This window comes from Macaca fascicularis, chromosome 3 (assembly GCF_037993035.2).
Source record: "Macaca fascicularis isolate 582-1 chromosome 3, T2T-MFA8v1.1".
Classification (NCBI taxonomy): domain Eukaryota; kingdom Metazoa; phylum Chordata; class Mammalia; order Primates; family Cercopithecidae; genus Macaca; species Macaca fascicularis.
Window position 1 is genome coordinate 199945777 of NC_088377.1, and position 24058 is coordinate 199969834.

The 24058-nt window shown below is 42.1% G+C and overlaps 1 protein-coding gene across 3 annotated transcripts in view; it reads right to left on the reverse strand.

Annotated features, from left to right (window-relative positions):
* Positions 1 to 23706, reverse strand: part of NCAPG2 (non-SMC condensin II complex subunit G2) — a 72758-nt gene extending 49052 nt beyond the window's left edge. The window contains exons 1-10 of one of the 3 annotated variants that reach the window (XM_005551285.4): positions 23601 to 23706; positions 20859 to 20958; positions 20433 to 20549; positions 11746 to 11934; positions 11278 to 11392; positions 8985 to 9139; positions 8254 to 8388; positions 5758 to 5852; positions 4279 to 4348; positions 1043 to 1129 (exon numbers count right to left, since the gene is read on the reverse strand). In XM_005551285.4, the coding sequence (XP_005551342.1) occupies positions 1043 to 1129; positions 4279 to 4348; positions 5758 to 5852; positions 8254 to 8388; positions 8985 to 9139; positions 11278 to 11392; positions 11746 to 11934; positions 20433 to 20510 (924 nt within the window). In that variant the 5' untranslated portion in view covers positions 20511 to 20549; positions 20859 to 20958; positions 23601 to 23706. The remainder of the gene's footprint in view (positions 1 to 1042; positions 1130 to 4278; positions 4349 to 5757; positions 5853 to 8253; positions 8389 to 8984; positions 9140 to 11277; positions 11393 to 11745; positions 11935 to 20432; positions 20550 to 20858; positions 20959 to 23600) is intronic. The other 2 variants (XM_005551286.4, XM_074036489.1) reach the window with 2 other exon arrangements.
* Positions 23707 to 24058: the final 352 nt, after the last annotated feature.

Genomic DNA, 24058 nt, shown 5'->3' on the forward strand with positions numbered 1-24058 from the left:
CTACAGGCGCCCGCCATCTCGCCCGGCTAGTTTTTTGTGTTTTTAGTAGAGACGGGGTTTCACCGTGTTAGCCAGGATGGTCTCGATCTCCTGACCTTGTGATCCGCCCGCCTCGGCCTCCCAAAGTGCTGGGATTACAGGCTTGAGCCACCGCGCCCGGCCTTGCAATCACGATTTTTAAATCCTCTGGAAAACTCAGTAGTCTAGATAAATCTCTGGGTTCTTTATCCTTGTGTAACCGAAATTAAATCACCAATAACGCAAAGAAACGTTTTCTTATCCACTCAAAATTAATATAATTAGTATATTTACATTCTATAAATAGAAATAGTTTCACTATACAACAAAACAAAGAAATGGGTAGTATTTATTCACTTGTTTTCTTGACATATGGTTGCCAAAACTAACAGCAAGCAAACAAGGCATCCCATGGTTTACAACACTGATCAACAGCAGCTGCTTAATTTAACCAAACACAGCAGACCAGATTTTCCCATTCCTCCTGCCAGGATCCTTATGATCCATCAAACACCTATCAGTGTAGTAATGACACTGATGATAGAACCTTACCTAGTCAGTCCATTTACAATTATTAATATAAAGGTAAAGTTAATATCTGAATTCTGAGATTACCTTTACAGAACAAAGTATCAAATAAACAATCAAAACATCTATTCATTTGGTTTGCAGAACAGCAAAATTGGAATTTAATAAGTAAAATAATAAAAAAAATTTCAAATACCCTCTAAGATCTTTGGAAAACATGATAGTGGCCATTAGAAACTAATAATTCTGGAAAATCTCAAGACAGAATTTAATTTAAAGTCATTCAAATATAACACTGACCATCTCAACAATACACCTTTGCTTTCCTCATTAAAACTTTGGCGGCAAGAATAAAACTGCCAGACATCAAATATCAAGGTTCTGAGAAATCCCCCTAATTGATGTCTGTGAAAGCTTAATTTTAAAATGTAACCAAAACAATTATCTGAAAACAAAACAGAGGAAACAATATTTCAAAAACTGTTCACAATCTTACCTCCCGCACTTTGGAATGCACTGGAGACCTCCTCGGAAGGTGTATCCCATGGAACATGAAGTCCTGGATGCAATCATTTTCAATCGTCTGAAATAACAAATGCAATGCAAAGCACCTGGGGTGTGTGTGTCCTACTGACGACCTGACAAGCAGTGCAGCATTCGAGTACAAAAAAAGTCTAATCTGTCCATCTTACATTTCATGAGAAAAAAACCTGGATCATTTTGTCCAAGCTTTCTTATTTTAAGTCCATGCTTCTTAGAATTCCTTTGGTTTTTATATATTAAGGAGAATGCTTCACTTCTCTTTTATTTGATGAAATATCAAATCTGTGCCAAATGGCAAGGTAAGCTTCCACCTACCACTCAAGGGTAGTTCAAATCAGACAAATTTCAGAGACCGAGTGCATGGTGAGTGTGGAGTCCCCTCTTCTGACTCATCACTGACCTGGACAACCTTCAGAAGACTGGATTTGTTCCAACAGCCTCCACAGAACAAAAACAGAACTACCTCTACGGTGGAAACTGTAAATAAGATATTTCGGCCGGGCGCAGTGGCTCAAGCCTGTAATCCCAGCACTTTGGGAGGCCGAGACGGGCGGATCACGAGGTCAGGAGATCGAGACCATCCTGGCTAACACGATGAAACCCCGTCTCGACTAAAAAATACAAAAAACTAGCCGGGTGCGGTGGCGGGCGCCTGTAGTCCCAGCTACTCGGGAGGCTGAGGCAGGAGAATGGCGTAAACCCGGGAGGCGGAGCTTGCAGTGAGCTGAGATCCAGCCACTGCACTCCAGCCTGGGCGACAGAGCGAGACTCCGTCTCAAAAAAAAAAAAAAAAAAAAAAAAAAAAAAAAGATATTTCAGGGCCACTACTGAGAAGGGCTGAGCAAGGAAGGTGTGGGAAGCCCTTCATCAGCCCCATGCACTCATGGTACTCAGAGTGCAGCAACTGGGGAAAGGCCTAGCCTCTCACAGTAGCAAAAAACCCCAGTGGACCCTATGGTCTGTACCTGTACTCTGTGCCCGCCCTCACATGAGTGGGATTTCTATGGCTTTGGGGAAGGACCTAAGGAAACGCTCCTAGGGTTAATACTAATACAAACCAGAGTTTGTATTAGTATACAATACTTGAGCATCTGCAGATGCTCAAGTTCCTCTTCTCCATTATATTTGAAAATATTTCCTTCACCTGAAGTCACTTAGCATCACTTAATATGGGACAACCACACATTGTCTGACTTGCAATGAAAGATGAGATACACAGCACTACCTGGGAAGTTATTTGTGCCATAAAAGTTGAATCCAAATCTTTAGCGCTAACTACCAGAATGCTGACATTCTACAGGACAACTCATTCAGTTTCCTCACATGCCAATGGCATAGATTTAAAAAAAAAAGAAAGGAGGGAGGAAGGCTCTAGAATAAGCGATTTTAATGGCATAACAAGCAAATGCCATGTGGGCAACTTCTTGAGTCCTAATTCAAAAAAACTCTAAGGAGACATTTTGAGATCACTGGAAAAATTTCAGTGTGGCTTGATTATTTTTAAAAATACCAAGGATTTACTGTCACATTTTTAGGTCTTACAATGGCATTCCATAAGCACATTTTTGAGAGATGAATAAAGTAGTATAGAAATGAAATATAAAGAAATGAAATCTCATGTCTGGAATTTGTCTGAAAAACTTAAAGAGAGGGAGGGCAGAGAGGAATGGAGTGAGACTGAGAAATACACATTGTTGGTACCAATTTTGTATACATCTAGTCAAATAGTTTTTATTTTGTTTATTGTTTTGTAGAGACAGGGTCTCGCCATGTTGGCCAGGCTGGTCTCAAACTCCCGACCTCAGGTGACCCACCCGCCTCAGCCTCCCAAAGTACTGGGATTACAGGCGTGAGCTACCGCGCCCAGCCTACTTTTGGTTTTCTAGAAGTCAGTGATAAACCTTGGCAATTCAAATCAAGTGTAAGTTGTGCAGAGGAGCAGAGAGGATGGAAGTAACTCCAGACATGGGGCAGCCTCTGTGCATCCTGCAGGTTTCTCCCTCTGCCCCTCAGTGCAGGGCCTGCTCTCCAAAGAGGAATGAAAAGTCTGGATAGAACACAGGCTTGTGGGAGGCTCCTTTCTGACCTGGAGTAAAAATTTTATTCTCAGAGAAAAACAAAATGATTGAGAACCTAGTATAAGAAAAATATAAGTGAAAACAAAGATACTTTTTTTGTCCAAAAGGGTGTCTGGATGTTGAGTTGGGATTGTGGATTACATAGCCCTATCTTCATAACATAAATACTATGTATTCACCAGAATTACCCATAATCAAAGAAAGTATCTTCAAATTCTCAAAAATAATGTAACTAAAAGAGGTGACTTGAAGTTCCTGAATGGCACTATCCAACAGAAATTGAATGCAAGCCACGGATGCAATTTTAAATTTTCTAGTGGCTGCATTAAAAACAGACAAAAGAAACAGGTAAAATTACTTTAATATTACACAGTCATCCCTTGGTATCCATAGGGGGTTGGTTCTAGGACCTCCCTCAGATACCAGAGTCTGCGGATGCTCAAACTCCTCATATAAAGTGGAGTAGTATCTGCATATAACCTACACACCCTGTACCCTTTAAATCATCTCCAGATTACTTACAATACTTAATACAAAATGTTATATAAATAGCTGTGACACTCTATGTTTAGGGACTGATGACAAGAAAGAAAAAGTCTGTACATGTTAAGTACAGATGGATTTTTTCCCCAAATATTTTTGATCCTTGGTTGACTGAATCCATGGATGTGAAACCCACGAAGAGCCAACTACCACATTTAGCCTAATACATCCAAACCACTATCATTTCAACATTCACTCAACATTTTTAAAAAGTACCAAGATATTTTATATTCTCCTTTTTCCATATGAAGTCTTTGAAATCTGGTATGTTTCTTAAACTTACAACACATCTCGATTCAGACTGGCCATATTCCAAATGCCCAGTGAGCACATGTGGCTAGAAAGACCAGGGTCAGAGCTCCCTCCCACCTGAAAGGGCATAGTCCTACCTCCCACAAACCACACATCTTAGCAAGTGACTGGATTGCCCATCAAACAAATTTTGATTATTTGGCTTTATTTTGACAGAGTGCATAAACATGGATCTTAAATAACCCTTCTTTGACTACTTATTTAGTAACTAAAATATAATAAAAATAAGTGTTAACATTTAAAAAAATGAAAATACCTCCAGTATTTTCCCTGAAGCCTTTTTCCAAGCTCTGAAATAAATTTCTGCAATGTATACCATCAAAGACCTATAAAAAAGATCAAAATAGTTATAATGCAAATTTAAAGAATTATACTTTCAACATGTATCATTTCAGTTACTTTCCAACCATAGTGAAGAAGAAACTCAGTTTAAACGAGTGCTTTGCAAATTATCTATAGAAATAGGTTATCTACCTGTAGCAAAAAGTAGAAAATGGAGAAGGTTTTGGGAAAGGAAACTGAAATGACAAACTATTTCCTCCTCCTCAGTCAAGGCTTACCCAAAACTTTACTATTTTCTGTGAAACTATGAGTGCATAAGCCCAGAACCAAATTCTAAAGTCAAAAATATTTAAATATAAATAAATTGTCGACTTGGAGTCATGTTGGACTTTCCATGCTACCAATTCCTCAGGTACAAGAAGCCCTAAAATACCAGTACCAACTTAAGAATCGTAAGCTTAGAAATCTATTAGTTCACTGGATGCAGTGGCTCACGCCTGTAATCCCAGCACTTTGGGAGGCTGAGGTCGGCGGATCACGAGGTCAGGAGATCAAGACCATCCTGGCTAACACGGTGAAACCCCGTCTCTACTAAAAATACAAAAAATTAGCCAGGTGCAGTGGCAGGCACCTGTAGTCCCAGCTACTCAAGAGGCTGAGGCAGGAGAATGGCGTGAACCCGGGAGGCGGAGCTTGCAGTGAGCCTAGATCGCGCCACTGCACTTTAGCCTGGGTGACAGAGCGAGACTCCGCCTCAAAAAAAAAAAAAAAAAACTATTAGTTCAACTCAGATATTCTGAAGATGAGGAAATATGAAAAAGCAATCTAGTATACAATAGGAGCTTTGCAATCAGAGATCCAGAATCAGACCCCAACTTGGTACTTACACACTTGCCTGACACTGGGAAATTTAGAAACCAAAACCTACCTCAAAAAAGAGTTGTGAGGATTAAATTTTAAAATGCAGACTAAGTAGTCAGCACTGGAGCAAATGAAGTACTCTGCCTTGTGCCTGGCAAACAAGCATACGCTTGACATCTCCATCATGCAGGGAGTGGCAGAGCATGACTGCAACATTCCCTGCTGCTCCTGCAGATTCCACAGGCTCTTCCGAGAAGCCACACCGGCCAGGCCACGTTCAACCAAAAAGCACACACTGTATTCAAAGTACCATGGACGTGGCTTTATTATGAGCAAGACTAAGGTTCAACTGGAAACTATTTTAACTATTTAAAGAATGACCACAAATTAAAACCTCAATGTCAGTGGTCAATACTGGAAAAGAATGATTTCCTATAAAAGGAAAAAGCTACCCAGTGATACAATGGTATATAATAAATGACATATTTCTAAAGCTTCTAATCCATTACTATAACTTTAAGAAGTCAGACCAAATAGAATCTTTCAAAGCCAGATTAAGCAGCACGAAATCTTAAGTACTTTTAACACTTACTTTTGTAATCCCTGTAATTGGTTTTTAATGGTCCCATGGATCATTCTGACAAAGTTTATATTCCAGTTGAAGAGAGAACTAAGAAATCTTCTTCCCTATAAATAAAAAAAGAGGATACAATGTTTAAATTGCAACCAAATAAAAAGTTCCAAATAACAAACAATTCTTTGAACGTCTAGTAAGCTAAACATTGCTATTGCTAAAAAGGAGGCACGTGTAATTATAACTAAGAGCACACGCAGGAGTTGAGCTGTCTGTGGGGCCTGCACAGCCAGGAGCCACACAAGCCTCCTTCCCCAGGGCCGAGCAGCCACTATACTGAGCGCCTCTGTCCTCAAGGACCACAGGTGCAGAGATGGAGACCACAGACAGTAACCATGGGTGCATAAACATCTCATTCTAGCTCTGTCATGGATGGCTACATAGTCTCAAATGAAAGAAAGCTTTAAGTCTAGCATAAGTGGGTGGGAATGGAATTGAATAACCCAGTTCATTTCACCTTCTCATTTGTAAATGAGAAAACTGAGGACTCATATAGTTAAAAGGTTAAGTGTCTGTCAAGTCAGAATTTCCAAATATACAGTCTTCAAGTCATAAATACATCATGTGATGATAATTTATATGTATGCTACTAGATTATATACCCGAACCTAAAATGCATACAATATGTATACTCTATTATAGAATGCACAAAATACATCTATCAAGAATTCTCTCAGTGAATACCACCTTTCTCTCTTATCAGCACACCACTGCACAGAACTGGAATCCTACAGAAATGCAATACATTTTGATTCAAATGCAGGGTAACCATGCTTACAACAGGCAAGTTAAAAAAAAAAAGAAAAAACAGCAATATTCACTAGAAGTAATCTGCCAGTACAGTACAAGATGTTTATGGTTTACCCAGAATGACTGGAAACTGACCTGACCAAATTAATGATTGATTAGGAAACTACGTTTAGATATCTTAAATTCAAAGGAGACATCAATTTTTTAAAAAGGGTAGGGGTTATAACACATACATACATTTATGCCTGTTATATATCTGCACACATATATAAGTTAACAAGTACGATTCATCAACTCCTTATGTATAAGTCAACATAAAGTAGTTTATTGTTTGAATCCATCATTCATTTCTTCACTCTCCCCACATTTCGGGACAATCCTGGAGACGGGTATGGGGCACAGGCTGTGTCCAACATCTTTGTGATAATGACGGTGCTAACACAGCAAGGACGGCACAGGGCAGCCCTCCCCAAGGGTTCCTACCCTCCCCAAGGTTTCTTTCCCACCAGAGTCTGGGCTGCAGTTTGATACATATCACCTCATCTGTTCCTCACAACAATCCTGTGAAAGAGTAACTGTTGCTCCTATTTTACAGAAGAAAACACTGAGGCTGAAAGGCCTGACCAAAGTCACCACCTATACAGTGAACAAGGACCCTGGGAGCTGAAAGTCTCAGTCCTAATCACATGGCCCTTTGTCTAGCAGACCGCAGATGGCTCACCAGGGTCCGGTTCTGTCTCTTCCGCTAAGCAGCTGTGAGACCTGGAGGAAACTTACTCTGTACCTCAGAGCTGGTCCTCCTCCTCCTCTGAAGCCCTTCTCCACCTCCTTCAGGGAGAAGGAATGACTTCCTCCTTCCGCCTCAGAGATGTGCCTGCTGTGCCATGAGCATCCAAAAGCAAAGGCTTGTTCTAGTCTCCACTGACCCCGCCTGAGCATGTAGTCGACGCTCAGTAAACAAATGCAGAAGACCCCTAACACAGAAGAACTATGCGAGCCTCTCTGCAATTCTTAATTCTCTAGTAGCCATATTAGCAAAAGTAGATTAATTTTAATAATATATTTCATGTAAAGCAATATATCTAAACTAGTGTCTATTGTATTAAGTATATAAAAAAAACTATTAATGAGCTATTTTATATTCATTTCTTCCATACTAAATCTTCAAATCCATGTGTATTTTATACTTATGGCCAATCTCAGTTCAGATGGGTCCTGTTTCAGGTGCTCAGTAGCCTCGTTTGGGAGTTGACCCCAGGACGGGCAGTGCAGCAACAGGCCAGAAGCCTCTCTGCATTTACAGGATGGGTAGAAAAAAGAAATGGAGGATATTATGTGATGATAGTTTTGAGTACATGGCAATGAAAATGGAATTAGGGCAGAAGGCCAGATCTCAATCATAGAGAAGTGCTTTCTCAACCTTATTTTTAATCATTCTTAATTTAAAATGCAAGTATGGCTCCCCTAGGATTCACACAGCCACCTGTTACCATCCAATTTAATGCTGAAATAAGCAAGGACTTGTAAAATGTTTTCTCTAGTACCGCCATGCAGTAAAAATGATGTGCGGTAAAAAGCTCCTGGTAGCTAAGCTGACCTTCATGGCAACACCACACATGGTACAGACAGGAACCATGTGAACACAGGAGAAACATCTATTAAGAAGCAGCTCACAAACAGATCAAAAAACAAACGCCTATTTACCTCTTCTTTCTTGATATAATTAATACTTATGAAGCACTCAAGTAACATATCTTTAATTTCTCCACTTTCCTCCAAATCATAATCAAAGCAATATAAAGCTTGATGGATACGCCAAAGCCGACATATGTCTGCACCCTGGGAATGACACAAAAAATGTTATACTTTTTTTAATGAACAGTAAAGTCATATTTCAAATCAAGTATATTTTATATCAGAAATAATGGTAATTCTAGTTGATTCACTAAAGATTAAAAAATAATGACAAATAAAAACAGATTTTAAAATTTGCAAATGCCACCTGTAGCTCTACAGAACGTGTTTTTAAACACAGGGAAAATAATAAAAAATCTAGCAAGTTCAAGAACTTCCTCGATGAAGATTAAACTGTCCAGTGCAGGAGACACTAGCCACATTTCACTGCAGAGCTACTAAAATGCAACTAATGCAACTGAGGAACTGAATTTTTCATTATTTTTAACTTTAAATTTAAATAGCTTTCTGTGGCAAGTGGCTACTACATTGACTAGCACAGGTTTAGAATGTTAGGAAGACATTTAAAAATAAATGTCTAGGTGGTGCACTCCTGCAGTCCCAGCTACTCGAGAAGCTGAGGCAGGAGGACTGCTCGAGCCCAGGAGTTTGAGGCTGCAGTGAGCTATGATCATGCCACTGCACTCCAGCCTGGGCAAGAGAGAGAGACCCAGTCTTTAAAAAATAAAAAGTGAACACACTGTCTTAGTCTCCAGACTCCTCCTAAGCAACATGACAAAGGCTGTCTTTCCTGTGTCTTCCTTGGCAGGCAGGCCTTTCTCCCACCAGGTAACACACAAATCCTGAATAGAACTCTGTAGTTTTCGTTCAGACTCAGGTAATGCATATAAAATACCTAAAATACAGCACAGAAATTTTCCAATTAGTAAGGCAAATTCTTATTACTTCAGATTCAACAGTTTAGAGTATTATGACTTTATATATTATTGAAAGCTTTGCTAAGCAAATAATATTAGTTTATGTTTAAAACTTGCCAAAGATTTATATACATTAATTATAAAATGCAAATAATGTTAATTAAAAAACTGTTTGACAATTGTTATAAAAAGACCCTCAACAGACATAATAGAAAAGAGATTTTTGGAACTGGAAGTCTCAGAGAAATCACATCACCAATTTTAGAAAGGCAGACGCTGAGGTTAACCAAACCTCAGTGTAACAACAACAATGGTATCTCTGTTAACACCAGAGCCAAGACCGGTCTACTGACCAATCAATAATCCACTATTGTCCCTCAATGTGCCAGCCTCAAATTTTGGCTCAGAGGTGAAAAATAGTCAAAGCAATTACCATAATGAATACAAAAACTACAGTGCTTTTATTAACAGAAAAGCTCAATAATTAAATTAATAATACTAATGTTCATAATTATAATCTGTAGGTATCTGAATGTCATTACACTAATATAACACTCCTGAATTAACTGGGAAGTTGATAGCAACTACAATGTTAGCACTAATCATTTTACTAGTTATTTGCAGACCATACAAATAAACTGATAGTAAAATTCACAAAGCATTTGGGAGCTATTTTCATTATGATTAGGGGTGACTTTTTAATAAGACACTGTATTTTAACTTAAGAATTCAGAATAAAACAATGTACTATAAAACAGATACATAAATCCAAGTGATGCTAAGAATAAGAAGCTTGATGAGATACTTTATCACATGAAACTACACTTGCACAGTGAGGGATGAGGGTATGTGAAAAGTTTTCTTAAATATCATTAAGATATTTTTACATCTTTTGTAACTAAAATTTTATATATTTCATAATCAAATATTTTCATTAACTTAGACTACTGTACCTCCTAAATTAATAACCAGTTTTACCGTTTTGTTAAAACTTGTAAAGTACCATCATTCAAATTTCAATACAGTAAAACTCCCCTAGGAGTCAACAATTACTCCTCAGCTTATGTTCACAACATACTTAAAGAAAAAATTCAATGTCACAAATTCTTAGTTAAGTTGACACTATCTAGCAGTGGTAATCACATAATCAGGCATTTTCCTAGAAAGAAGTTCTTGATCACCGGTCCAGTAAGTCAGACTTCCCTGAAAAACCTGTAAACAATAGCAGTTATTTGCTGAGTACTGCCCATCTCACCATCTATAACATCTGAATGGAGCTTAAACTAATTAGGCCAGATGCAATGGCTAATGCCTGTAAGACCAGCACTTTGCCAGGGCAAGGTGGGAGGATCACTTGAGCCCAGGAGTTTGAGACCAGCCTGGGCAATACAGTTAGATCTTGTCTCTACCAAAAAGCAAAACAAAACAAAACAAAAAGCACGGGCTTGTGGTACCAGCTACTAAGGAGGCGGAGGTGAGAGGATAGCTACAGCCCTGGAGGTCAAGGCTACAGTGAGCTGGGATCATGTCATTGCACTCCAGCATAGGCAACAGAGAGATTCTGTCTCTAAAAAAAAAATGATAAATATAAAATAAATAAACTAAGTATTCAAGACAGCCCTTAGGTAAGTATGCTCCTATTCTAACTGAAGAAAAAGAACTGGACTGCAAAGCTATACCTTTATACCACTTCTGCTACTAAATTCAACAATGCTCATGAAAACAACTAGTTTCCTTTTACAAAGTATCATTTCAGGCCAGCAGCAGTGGCTCATGCCTGTAATCCCAGCACTTTGAGAGGCGGGCAGATCACCTGAGATCGGGAGTTCAAGACTAGCCTGACCAACATGGAGAAATCCGGTCTCTACTAAAAATACAAAATTAGCCAGGTGTGGTGGCGAATGCCTATAATCCCAGCTACTAGGGAGGCTGAGGCAGGAGAATCGCTTGAACCCGGGGGGCGGAGGTTGTGGTGAGCTGAGATCACGCCACTGCACTCTTGCCTAGGCAACAAGAGTGAAACTCCGTCTCACAAAATAAAAAACAAAAACAGAAACAAAAACAAGTATTTCAATGTCCACTTCTAAATATGCCATTTATAACAAAACCGACTCACCATTTAATATAATGACACACTCCAGTAGAGCTTCGTAGTTTTCACTTTCATTTATTACAGATACAGAAGCAAGAACCACAGATGTAATTGCATAAATTATGTCTATGCTTTTTCTCTATAAATGAAAAACCAAAGCATGAGTGAATTAAAATCATCAACTTAAAATCAGTTTTTAGCAGAAATTTCACTTACAAATTTTCTAAAAATCAAGCCACAATTCTAGCTTACTCTAAAAAGAATTAAAGTTGAATAAAAGTTAATCATCCTAAAAGGACAGCAGTATCTAGTATTAGATTAATAACAGTAGGGTTGAAAAGTGAATAAAACTACAACAGACTAAACTTCTAAAATTCTTGACTTCTAACTTCAAAATTTGTCTTAATGTAAAATTTAATGATACACAATGAACAGTTATTTTTTAACAAAAAAAGAGAAAAATGTTTCTTATTTTTGAAAAACAAATACTACCATTTTTGAGCCATGTTCTGTTTCCATATTATCTTCACCCTGGGCTTCCACTACCTGCCACCCATCCACCGGGCTTTCTAACAACACATCTGTCAATAAATTCTTCAGCCTTTGCCATAATTCTTCTTTCTGTTTCCTTGATAATTCATCTAGTAATTCATTTAGGCTGAAAGGATCAGAGGCCTCTTTCTGTAACATAAATAGCAAGTGTCACATTTCAAATACAAAAAATTAACCATATCCTTTTCATAATGTCATCAGAAGAAAAGTTCAAGTGTTAACTTCATTACAAGTTCAAGAATTTGGTTGCAGTATTCAAAATCCATTCCTAAAAGGGAAGAAGCAGGGGGATTCTCCACCTATTCTTTCCTAGTATCCTAATCTTCAGAGTTTTAAAAATTTCACCCACTTAGCAAAACCCTCCCTAAAAGGGACCCGAATGTCTACCATCTCCATACCTGAATTAGGTTACAAAAGTAGACTAAAGTTCAATAACAATGGTGATAATCATACTGTGGCCACAGACTCCAGCCCCCCATGGGCCCTCAACACCACCTTCTTCTACTCATCCCTCAATATCATTCTCTCCCACCAGCCAATGAGATGATTTCAGATCTCCCCCAACAACCCTCTAAACCCATTTCCTCTTATCTGAGATGACCTCATCTACTCTTTGATGGGGCAAATAGAGGCCCTCATCAAAAGGGCATAGAATCCAGTTAAAGGGACTCCCTCTAGCCAAATTTGGGACAATGTGAGCACCAAAACAGTGACAGTGATTAATTATAACCAACTGAATAAAATAAGCATCAACGAGGCCAAGCCAGCCACTCTCGGAGGGAGGGCTGCAATGAGCTGTGATTGTACCATTGCACTACAGCCTGGGCAACATAGCAAGAGCCTGCCTCTAAAAAGAAGAAACCAATGACAGCATACTGATAATAAATATCAAATCATTAATTAATAGCACCTGCATGCTCTAGAATATCAGTGAGTAAATACAGATGCAATACAGGGTTAGAAAATCACTATTTTATAGCCGTCACAGTAATTACGGACTCTGGCAGGAATTATCAGAAGATGCTAAACAAGTGGGTGGAAGCCTGGTGAGTAGCAGGACATTACAGTGTCACCACTTTTCCACAGAGGCAGGCTCCCGGAAGAGACCTGGAGGACACCCACCCACACAGGGACGGAAAGACCACGCCATGCACTTCCTGTCTTGACAGCACCGAGGACCTAACACTGCTAAGCACTTCCTGCCAAAACGCACACTAAAATTTAATCAGATCCTCAACAGATGCAAATTGAAGGCTATGCCACAAAAGAGCCACTTGCAGTCTTCAAAACTGTCAGGGTCATAAAACACAGTAAGATGGAGAGTAAAGATACCTCATAAGCCCTCCATCCCTCCCTCTCCTCTCTTCCTGCTCTCCTAACTCCTCTCCTGCCCTGGCGTTTGTTTTCTCCTCTTCTTAGTGCTCCTCTATTTTCCATCTAGCTTTTTCCACCTCTGCTTGTTCATTTTTATCTCCTCTCTTTCCTCGTTTCCTTGACCCTCCTCCCCTTCATTTCTGCTCTCCATTTTCCTTAGGCCTTTGCCTGTCAATCACGTACACAGACCAGCTCTCCAATTTCTGACCTCAGACAGCATCATGATCTGCCTATATACAAGACAGTCAATCGTGAACAGCTGAGTAATTCTTTATACCTCAATTATGCAGAAAAAATAAGTTAATGGCCCCTTTAGGTCCATTAATGGTAATTTTCCAGTACATTAACGGACAGTTTTGGTGCTGGGGTCCCTAGTCTGGGTAATGGACCATAGCCACTGTGTTCAAAGATTAAGATGTTCTATTCAGGGCAAACTCTGGTGACTGAAGGTGACCAGAGAAATGACTGGGCTGATTCATGATGCTTACATCAGGAAATATTAGTTGACTGATGGTTAGGGCACAGAGATGAATCAGGTCCCATCGTGTCCTGAGTTAAGTTCACAGTCTAGGGGCAAGAATAACACCCTCCAGATTATTAAAATCTATTAGAGGTGTATGCTGAAGGATATAGCCTGAAGGAAAAGAAACAGCGCCCATCCACCTATGTGACAAACTAGGATGGGCTGTTAACTCCTTCCTGAAAAATGAACCCTGAAGAAATGAGTGAGACAGGTTCCAGTAACAAACTACAGCAACAAAATGAGACACACACCCAGCTTCACTGAGGGCTGTTTGGAGCTGGGGATGTGAGAAATGAGTGCCTGTTGCCTAGGGCAGAGGAGAGCTGACTGGAAGGGCAAGGAAAGGATGAGGGACAAAAACTGTTCAAATATCAAAATGTTCTACCTCTCCCCAGCATGGTCTTGGGGTGGTCATTGCCTGGCATTGCCACAACATTAGCAGTGACAGCCCAGGCCTCTAGGGCCATGAGACACTGGGCAAAGGCAGGGCAACACAAAAGCCCAGCAGTTAGGAAGCACATGTGCAGACTGGCGAGCTGCCTGTGGGCATCCCTCCACAACCTCCTCCAGCCCCAGGATGCGGAAGCTGTGCAGCCATGCTGTACAGAGCGTACCAGGCTGAGGGGCCCGCGGGGTGGACATCCTGCAGGCCCTCTCCTCCCTGTGTGAGTGCCCTGGCCACCTGTGCCCCAGCAAGGGTGCCTTTTTGTAGTCTATATGCCCAGCGGGAGGTATTCTCTTGTGATTGGCACGATGTGTATGAAGCAGGGGAAGTCTTGTTGCGTAACAAAAAACTTGGTAGCATAAAGCAGCAGTTTTACTGCGTCTCATGAATCAGATGCTCACTCTTGGGGTCGCCTGTGCTTAAGGTGGCGGCTGGGGGTTGGATGTCTGGCACTTTGGTGCCCACTAGTGAGGTCTCCCTCTGCAGTCTCATCCTCCAGCCTTTGTGTGTGGTCTCTCTCTCCAGCAGAGGGCGATCCTGCACTTCTTACATGACAGCCAGGGGCTCCGAGAGGAAGTGGAAGCTGCCAAACTTTCTGAAGGCCACTTCCTCAATATTCCGTCCGTCAAAGCAGACACATGTCCAATCCAGATTCAAGAGGAGAGGACATAGGCTGCAGAGGGTTATTTCACAGGACTATCCACAATGTTAAATTTCCTGATTTTGAGAATTTTAATGTGGTTATATAACAGAATATCTTTATTTTAGAAAAATATGAACTGCAATGTTTAGAGATAAAGAGGTACAATGCCTACAACTGACTCAAATGATTCAGAAAAAATGTAAATACAAAGAATGATAAAGAAAATGTGGCAAGTGGTAACAACTGGTAAATCTGCATGTAGGGTATTCAGGATTCCTTTGAATTCCTCTTGCAACTTTTCTTTTAACTTAGCAATTATTTCAACAGGAAAGAAATTACTTCTCCACCCTAACCCTGCCACCCTCCTCCTCCTCAGTAAGTCCATACCCTTACCTTCCCAAATGTGCCCTGCCTCAGAGTCTCGGCCTTTTCCATTCCTTTTGTCTAGAATCTTCTTTTCCCAAATCTCTACATGGCCCATTTGGATCTCTGACCAAATAGTCATGCAATGCATAGTAATAGTTCAGTCAATGACAAACCACATATATGAGAGTGGTCCCATATGATTATAATGGAGCTGAAAAATTCCTATCACCAGTGATGTCATGGCTGTCAAAACATCACAGTATAACAGATTAATCACATTTGTGGTAATGTTGGTGTAAACAAACTTACTTTTTATCATTGTTTTAGAGTATATTCCTTCTACATTTTTTTAAAGTTAATTGTAAACTAGCCTTACGCAGGTGCATCAAGAGAAATTCCAGGAGAAGGCAATGTTATCATAGAAGATGAGATGACAGCTGCATGTCTGTTATTGCCCCTGAAGACCTTCCACCGGGACAAGATGTTAAGGTGGAAGACAGTGATACTGATAATCCTGACTTGGTATAGGCCCAGGCTAACATGTGTATTTGTGTCTTAGTTTTTAACAAAAAAGTTTAAAAAGTAAAAATAGACGGCTGGGCGCAGTGGCTCACACCTGTAATCCCAGCTCTTTGGGAGGCCAAGGCCGGTGGATCACCTGAGGTCAGGAGTTCAAGACCAGCCTGGCCAACATGGAGAAACCCTGTCTACTAAAAATACAAAAATTAGCTGGTGTGGTGGCGTGTGCCTGTAATTCCAGCTACTCAGGAGGCTGAGGTAGGAGAATCGCTTGAACCCAGGAGGCGGAGGCTGCAGTGAGCTGAGATGGTACCACTGCACTCCAGCCTGGGCAACAGAGCAAGACTCCAACTCAAAAAAAAAAAAAAAAAAAAGAAAGTAAAAATAGAGAAAAGCTTATCAAATAGGGGTATAAAGAAAGTATTTTTAGCAAAGACATGAAATAAACCTAAATGCCCATCAATGATAGACTGGATAAAGAAAATGTGGTACATATACACCATGGAATACTATGCAGTCATAAAAAAAGAATGAGATCAAGTCCTTTGCAGGGACATGGATGGAGCTAGAGGCCATTATCCATAGCAAACTAACACACGAACAGAAAACCAAATACAGCATGTTCTCACTTATAAGTAGGAGCTAAATGATGAGAACACTTGGACACAGGGGGAACAACACACACTCACCTATTGGAGGGTAGAGGGTGGGAGGAGGGAGAGGATCAGGAAAAATAACTAATTAAATAACTAAAAATAACTAATAACTAGGCTTAATACCTCAGTGATGAAATAATCTGTACAATAAACCCCCGTGACACAAGCTGACCTATGTAACAAACCTGCACATGTATCCCCGAATATAAAAGTTAAAATAAAATAAAATGAAGAAAGATTTTTTGTAAAGTAAAATGAGTTTGTGTTTTAAGCTAAGTGTTATTATAAAGGATTTTAAAAGTTTAAAATTTTTTTCAAGTTTATCAAGTAAAACAGTTACAGTAAGCTAAGGTTAACTTATTATTGAAGAAAAATGTTTTTATAAATTTACTGTAGCCCAAGTGTAATGTGTTTATAGTTTACGGTAGTGTACAATGACATATTAGACCTTCACATTTACTCACCACTCATTCACCCAGAACAACTTCCAGTTGTGCAAGCTCCAGCTACAGTAAGTGCCCTATTCAGGTGTACCATTTTTTTATGTTTTATACTGTATTTTTACTGTACCTTTTCAATGTTGAGATACACACTTACCATTGTGTTACAACACTGTACCTACAGTATTCAGTACAGTAACATGCCACACAGGTTTGTAGCCTAGGACAGTAGACTGTACCATCTAGCCCAGGTGTGTACTGCGCTGCTCCATTTGGGTGTATGTAAGCACACTTTAGGATGTTCACACAACAATGAAATTACCTAATGATGCATTTCTCAGAACCTATCTTCATCAAGAGTCATGTGACTGTACCAACTCTGTTAAAATATCACCTCCTCTGAGGGTTTCTTTAGTCACTCCATCATTCCCAACTTCCACTTCCACCTGCTTTATCAGTAGTAGTAGTTTTTTCGTTTGTTTGTTTGTTTGAGACAGGGTCTCACTTTGTCACCCAGGCTGGACTACAGTTGCACAATCATAGCCTCAAACTCCTGGGCTCAAGTAATTCTACTGCCTCAGCCTCCTGAGTAGTTGGGACCACAGGTACAAGCCACTACACTTGGCCAATTTTTTAACATTACTGTAGAGATGGGGTCTCACTATGTTACATCCCAGGCTGGTGTTATCCTGGCCTCAAACGATCCTCCTGCCTCAGCCTCCCAAAGCTCTGGAATTACAGAGGTGAGTCACTGTGTTCAGCATCCACCTGCTTTATTATTTACATATGTGTCTTGTTTTTCTTCCTCCACTAGGACATAAACCCCCATTTGTGCAGAAACTTTGCTTTATGCTTATTATAACCCCAACTCTCAGTGCAGTGTCTGGCATACAGAAGGCACTTAGGACATGTTTGTTAAATGATGGAATTCTCAGTGCTGTGTCCTCCTCCCCATCACTGATTCTGCAAGAAGGACAAGGGCATACGGTGTCATGAGCTCTGCTCTAGAACACTTGTTTGAAAATGAAAATTTGCTCCAACATTGTCACTACATCAAGGAACAATTTGACCAAAGGCAAATTTCTCTTTTTTTTTTTTTTTTTTTTTTGAGACGGAGTCTCGCTCTGTCGCCCAGGCTGGAGTGCAGTGGCCAGATCTCCGCTCACTGCAAACTCCGCCTCCCGGGTTCGCGCAATTCTCCTGCCTCAGCCTCCCGAGCAGCTGGGACTACAGGTGCCCGCCACCTCGCCTGGCTTATTTTTTTGTATTTTTAGTAGAGACGGGGTTTCACCATGTTAGCCAGGATAGTCTCGATCTCCTGACCTCGTGATCCGCCCGTCTCGGCCTCCCAAAGTGCTGGGACTACAGGCTTGAGCCACCGCGCCCGGCCAAATTTCTCATTTTCTTATGTGGGATTTCATAGGCAAGAAATACCAGGTGAATGCAGAAAACTGCAGCCACTGACTGGAGCCAGCAGGATCCCATGAAACACATCTCAGACACCTAGCAGCTCAGTCCATTCACCCCTGGGCCACACATTGTGCCCCTCACCTGCTATGACCCAAAGGCCTCAACCCCACTTCACTGTGCCCTCCCCAGGCCCACTGTGCTCTCTAATGCTCCCTATTCCCCTCTGCCTAGCTTGCCTTTTTCTCCTCTGTTCTACCTCATTTTCTTCCTGTTACACACAGAGCGGCAGGTGTACCCTGTGAGCACAGGCACCCACTTCCAACTATAGAATTTAAATATTTTTCAAGGTAAAATGCCATGCTTACTATGGTATTTATGCATTTCTTAGTGATTTAACATATAAAATTATGCTAGTGTTTTATTAGGTTCCTGTTTTTGACATGTCACTGGCAAAATTTTTTAGTGTTGTCCCCCTAACTCCATTCTCCCCATAATCTCTCTGGGTTTTTTATTTTACTTTATTTTTTAACCAATTCTGCAGAGTGCAGTGACTGTTGGCAACGCACGTGTGGGATTATAGCAGAACTAATTGTGCTTGGAAAGATCTACCTGATAGGCCTCAAACTGATTTAAGTTCTTACCAAATTGAACTATGGGAAACCATCATTGTTATATAAAATGGCATTTATGTCATTCAACTTGATGAAACCACGTGATGCACAATCCTACAAATTTTCATTTTTACATTTAAGAGCTACATGGTGACTAGGTACTAAACTGAATTGTTAAGTGTTAATAAAGCTTATTATTGATAAACTAGAGTTAATGCCTCATTAGTATAAGGACTAATTCAGTATTCTCCTGAGATGTCTGCTGGCTGCCCAGCAACACTGCAAAGGCTGGTTGGCACACAACGGGTGGCTGGAAACAATGCACCCCAGCAGGGTACCTGTCATTGTGGCCACCAGTGTGATTTTTAGTTGCTATTTTTACCTTTGATTTTCAATTTAGTTGGCTGTGATTTTGTTAACATTATGGTATGCACTTTGCAACAACAATCTTTTAGACTTTAAAATATGTAGGTATTGCATTTCCAATACAACCCATATACACTGCTACTGCTAAAGCAGACACTGATATATTATCTAACTAACTTGCTCTTATAAACACTTCTATGGTGATGAGATGCCTGTTTGTGATCATTTTTAAGTTTACAGGATATCATTTTATAATACAAAAACATGTTTTAAGCTCATTTCTCTTATAAAGAAAACCGATTTCTTAAATGTTGCTAGTAACAAATTCATTATTAGATTCCTAATTCTTTGTTGTCACTAATTTGATTTTCACCACATAAGAACTTAGGCATTACCACAACTTAGGCTTCCATGCCCAACTTGTCGCTAGCCCAGCCCTTTCCCCTGGTATCCAGATGTGCATGTCTGACTACTGGCCATCTGCTGGTGCACATCCCACCAGCAGTCATCTGGCACCTCCAAAATGGAACCACCTTCTCCCTTGAACCTGCCCTCTTCCCATGCTCATGAGCTTGCTGAATGGTACTACACAGTCAGATGTCTGGGCCCTTCCCCACCATACCCATATCCAATCAGTCCAATAGTGCCATCACTCCACTATCAAGCAGCTTCCCATTTCCAGTTCCTAATTCAACCATCATTATGAAGGGCACTACCTTAGCCTTAAATATGTCCCTTTGACATATTTCTCACTTGCAGCCAGAGGAATATTTCCAAAAAGCAAACCATATTTTTATCCTTACCTCTATTTTGTCCACTAGTTCTCTCTCCTTCTCTTTTGTTCTCTTCCTCCCTTGCCTACAGCTCACTCCCTGCTTCAAGCACCTACCATTCTCAAGATAAAGTCTGAATTCCTTAAAATAGTAAAGACCCACCTAGCCTAGCCCCCAGTCTCATCTTCTGCCTTCCTGCTGAACTTCAAGTTCAAACACAACAAACTTTCTCTAGTCTTCAGAGTGACCTTCTTGGTTAGATGGGTCCTTTCCCCCAACATCCCTCTTTGATTGGTTAACTTCTGTTTATCTTTTACATCTTAGCTTAGCCCACCAGCAGGTAGATTTGTGTATAAAGGGTTTTGTTTTCTTCTTTCAAATAAACATTGGTCACTAAGGATTCACTGAGATAACTATGTTTCGTTTGGCGACATAATGATTTTAGAACATATTTCTTATTCACAGTCAAAAATCACAACAAAACTAAAACTTGAAACTTACATCCAGTTGAACAAATTGCAAAAACTCTCCAACCAGCTCCTTAGATACGGCTTGTACAAATGTCTCACGTTTTTCCATGACAGATGGAACTGTTCAAATGGCATTTATTTTGCAACCCTAGTGGAAAACACAATCATACTGAAACACTTGCAAATATATATTTTCCTATAAGATTTAATTTGATATTAACATCCAAGAACTGCAAGAAAATTCCTGAACCACGTATGGCAGACAGTTTATAAAAATATTCTAACATAAAACAAGTTATAATATCTGAAAAACAATTTACTTATTTCCTTTACTGGGGATGTTAATAACATGATATTAATGATATTTTATCAACAACTGTTAATAAAACTACCAACTAAGGAGGGAGAAATCCAAATAGCCTTAGGAAGCTCACCACCATCTCTCCCTTTTTAGTACCTTAGCAAGATGCTGGCTCGGCAGATCGAGTTGGTTCAACAAAAGAACAATCTGATCCCAGCTGCAGATTCTGAAGATGCTCCCTTTCTAAAGGCCATTCCTCCATCAAAAAAAAAAATCCCACTGTTAGTGTCATCTTGTTATTCAAAGTGAGATGGAGAACAGTGGCCCCGGGGAGGGGGGCGGGGGTCACCTGGGATCTTGTTAGACTATCCTTTAGAAATGCGTAACCACAGCACTCTCCTCCCACCCCTTCGGGATAATGAGAGCTCAGGGGACTTTGTACACCTTCTATCCTGTCTGTGTTTTTCCAGGAAATTCTATTTCACATTCACAACACCTGGTGCTATTGGTGCCCTACTAAAAAGACATCAACCTAAAGATGAGGTAATAGCAAATGATGGAACATATTTGCAGTAGGAGTCCCCTGACTTTAAAAATAAATGAAAACCACCTGCACCATTATAAATAGAGCAATATGGAAAATTACTGCCAATAATTATGGGGATAGAGAGTTATCTTAAACATATAATACTAGATTTTAATGTCTAAATCGAACAAAGCAGAAAATAACCTCAGTTTAATGACTCCCCAAATAAGTTAACAGTGAAGTCTGGTCATCTCATTCCTCAACTCAAATGGCTGAACTATGAACCACAGTCATGGACCACATAACATTTCAGTCAACAACAGACCACATATATGACTGTGGTCCCATAAGATTATAATGCCATATTTTTACTGTGCCTTTTCTATACTTAGATATGTTTAGCGATGCAAATACTTACCATTGTTACAGTTGCCTACAGTACAGTAACATTCTAGCAGCAGTAGGCTACACCCTCTAGGTGTAGGCAAGTTCACTCTGTGATGTTCATTCAATGATGAACTTGCCTAACCACAACGTTTCTCCCTCTTTAAATGAAGCATGACTCGCATACATTTTACTGACAAAGAAAATGGGGGAGGGAAGGGAGAGTGGCCAGCAACAAGCATAACGAATAGTGGCTAGGACAAATTCATGATTTTAGAAAAATAATCCAATAAGGTGCAGCAAACACATGGAATCATACATCTTCACCTGGCAAGTCTGTGAACTCTCCACTTTTTCATAGTTCTGGTCACTTTTCTTGTTTGCTCTATTTCCAGGTGTACCTCTTTGGCATTGTAGTCCAACCTACAGTAATATACTTCCTCCAGACTACCAAACTTATTCCTGTATTTCCCATTTTCCCTCTTATATTAGTGACTGTAATTTTTTAATGGTTAATTTTTCAATCTATCTCCCAAAGTGGCAATATTCCATGTTTCTTGTAGTATATGTGCATAAGATCTCAGCCCTGCAGCCAGAATGCTACTTTCAAGGTAAGGAGTCATCTCACCACCCAGTTATCAGTCCAAAGAGCAGGCTACTCTTCGCACAGAAGGTCCGGTACTGAATCAAGATGAGCATTAAAAAGAAGAAATCCCTGTAACCTTGTCACTACCCGTGACTTTCCACTCTGTCCCCAAACTCCTTCCTCATTGACACAACAAGAGGCACCAAACCAGCAACAAGAGTTCAGGAGACTGATGTCTCTGAGGACAATGCCCATGTCCATGGCTGGGGAGATACTCTCTGAGGGAAGTGCCTACATCCAGGGCTCAGGGAGACTCTCTCTAAGGGGACACTGTCTGAGGGCAGTGCCCATGCCCAGGACTGAGGGGGTCGCTGAGGGCACTGCCCATGCCCAGGACTGAGGGGGTGGCTCTCTGAGGGCAGTGCCCAGGCCCAGGACTGAGGGGATTTACTCTCTGAGGGCAGTGCCCAGGCCCAGGACTGAGGGGACACTGAGGGCAGTGTCCATGCCCAGGACGGAGGGGGTGGCTCTCTGAGGGCAGTGCCCAGGCCCAGGACTGAGGGGATTTACTCTCTGAGGGCAGCGCCCAGGCCCAGGAATGAAGGGACACTCTGAGGGCAGTGTCCACGCCCAGGACGGAGAGGCTCACTCTCTGAGGGCAGTGCCTAGGCCCAGGACTGAGGGGACACTCTCTTGAGGGCAGTGCCAATGCTCAGGGCTGGGGGGTCGCTCTCTGAGGGCAGTGCCCATGCTCAGGGCTGGCGGGTCACTCTCTGAGAGCGTGCCCGCGCCCGGGGCTGAGGGGACTCTCTCTGAGGGCAGTACCGACACCCAGGACTGAGGGGGACTCTCTCTGAGGGTAGTGTCCATGCCCAGGACGGAGGGGACACTCTCTGAGGGCAGTACCCATGCTCAGGGCTGGGGGGTCGCTCTCTGAGGACAGTGCCCGCACCCGGGGCTGAGGGGACCCTCTCTGAGGGCAGTGCCCATGCCCAGGACGGAGGGGACACTCTCTGAGGGCACTGCCCATGCCCAGGACGGAGGGGACACTCTCTGAGGGCAGTGCCCATGCTCAGGGCTGGGGGTTCGTTCTCTGAGGGCGTGCCCGCGCCTGAGGCTGAGGGGACTCTCTCTGAGGGCAGTGCCCGCGCCCGGGGCTGGGATTTTCCTCCGACACGGACAGGAAGGACGGGCGTCGCTGAGCTGGGAAGGGGGGATGGCCCGGGGTCGCCTCTTCCGTCCGGTCCCGTCAGACGCAGCACTGCCCGCGCGCTGGTCGGCAGCCCACTTAGGGAAGTGGAGGCCGGGACCCCGACCAGCCGAGGAGGGGCTTCCGCCCGATCCCTGCTACCTCCCAGCCTCTGCTCTGAACCCAATCCCGGCTCCGCACCGCAGCTCTCACCTGGGCTCGGGGACCCGCCGTTTCCCGCGCTCGGACCAGATTCAAACGCACCCGCCGGCGCCCCAGACGGGCCCCGCCCTCCCGGTCGTCACCCAGCGCCGCTCTCGCGAGAGCTGGGGCGCCGCGATCCTCGGGCCCTACCCACACGCCCGCTCCGCCCCGCCTCCAGATCATGCCCCGCCCACATGCCCGCCGGTCTTCCTCCTGTCTATGCCCCGCCTCTTGGGCGCTTAGCCCAGTGCCCTACCGGGCACCACGGAACGCGCACGCGCGGCGCCACAGCTGGGGAACCCATGCACGGTGCGCGCGCCGACGTCCACTGCGAGCTTGTGCGCGTCCTGGGGCCTCCGCGGAGGGAGTGCGCGGTCCAGGAGAGGGCGGGGCGCTGGGAGCGGGCGGTGTTGGGGGAAGGAGGAAGGAGAGGAAGGGAGAGACGGGGAGAGGAAGGAAAGGTTTGG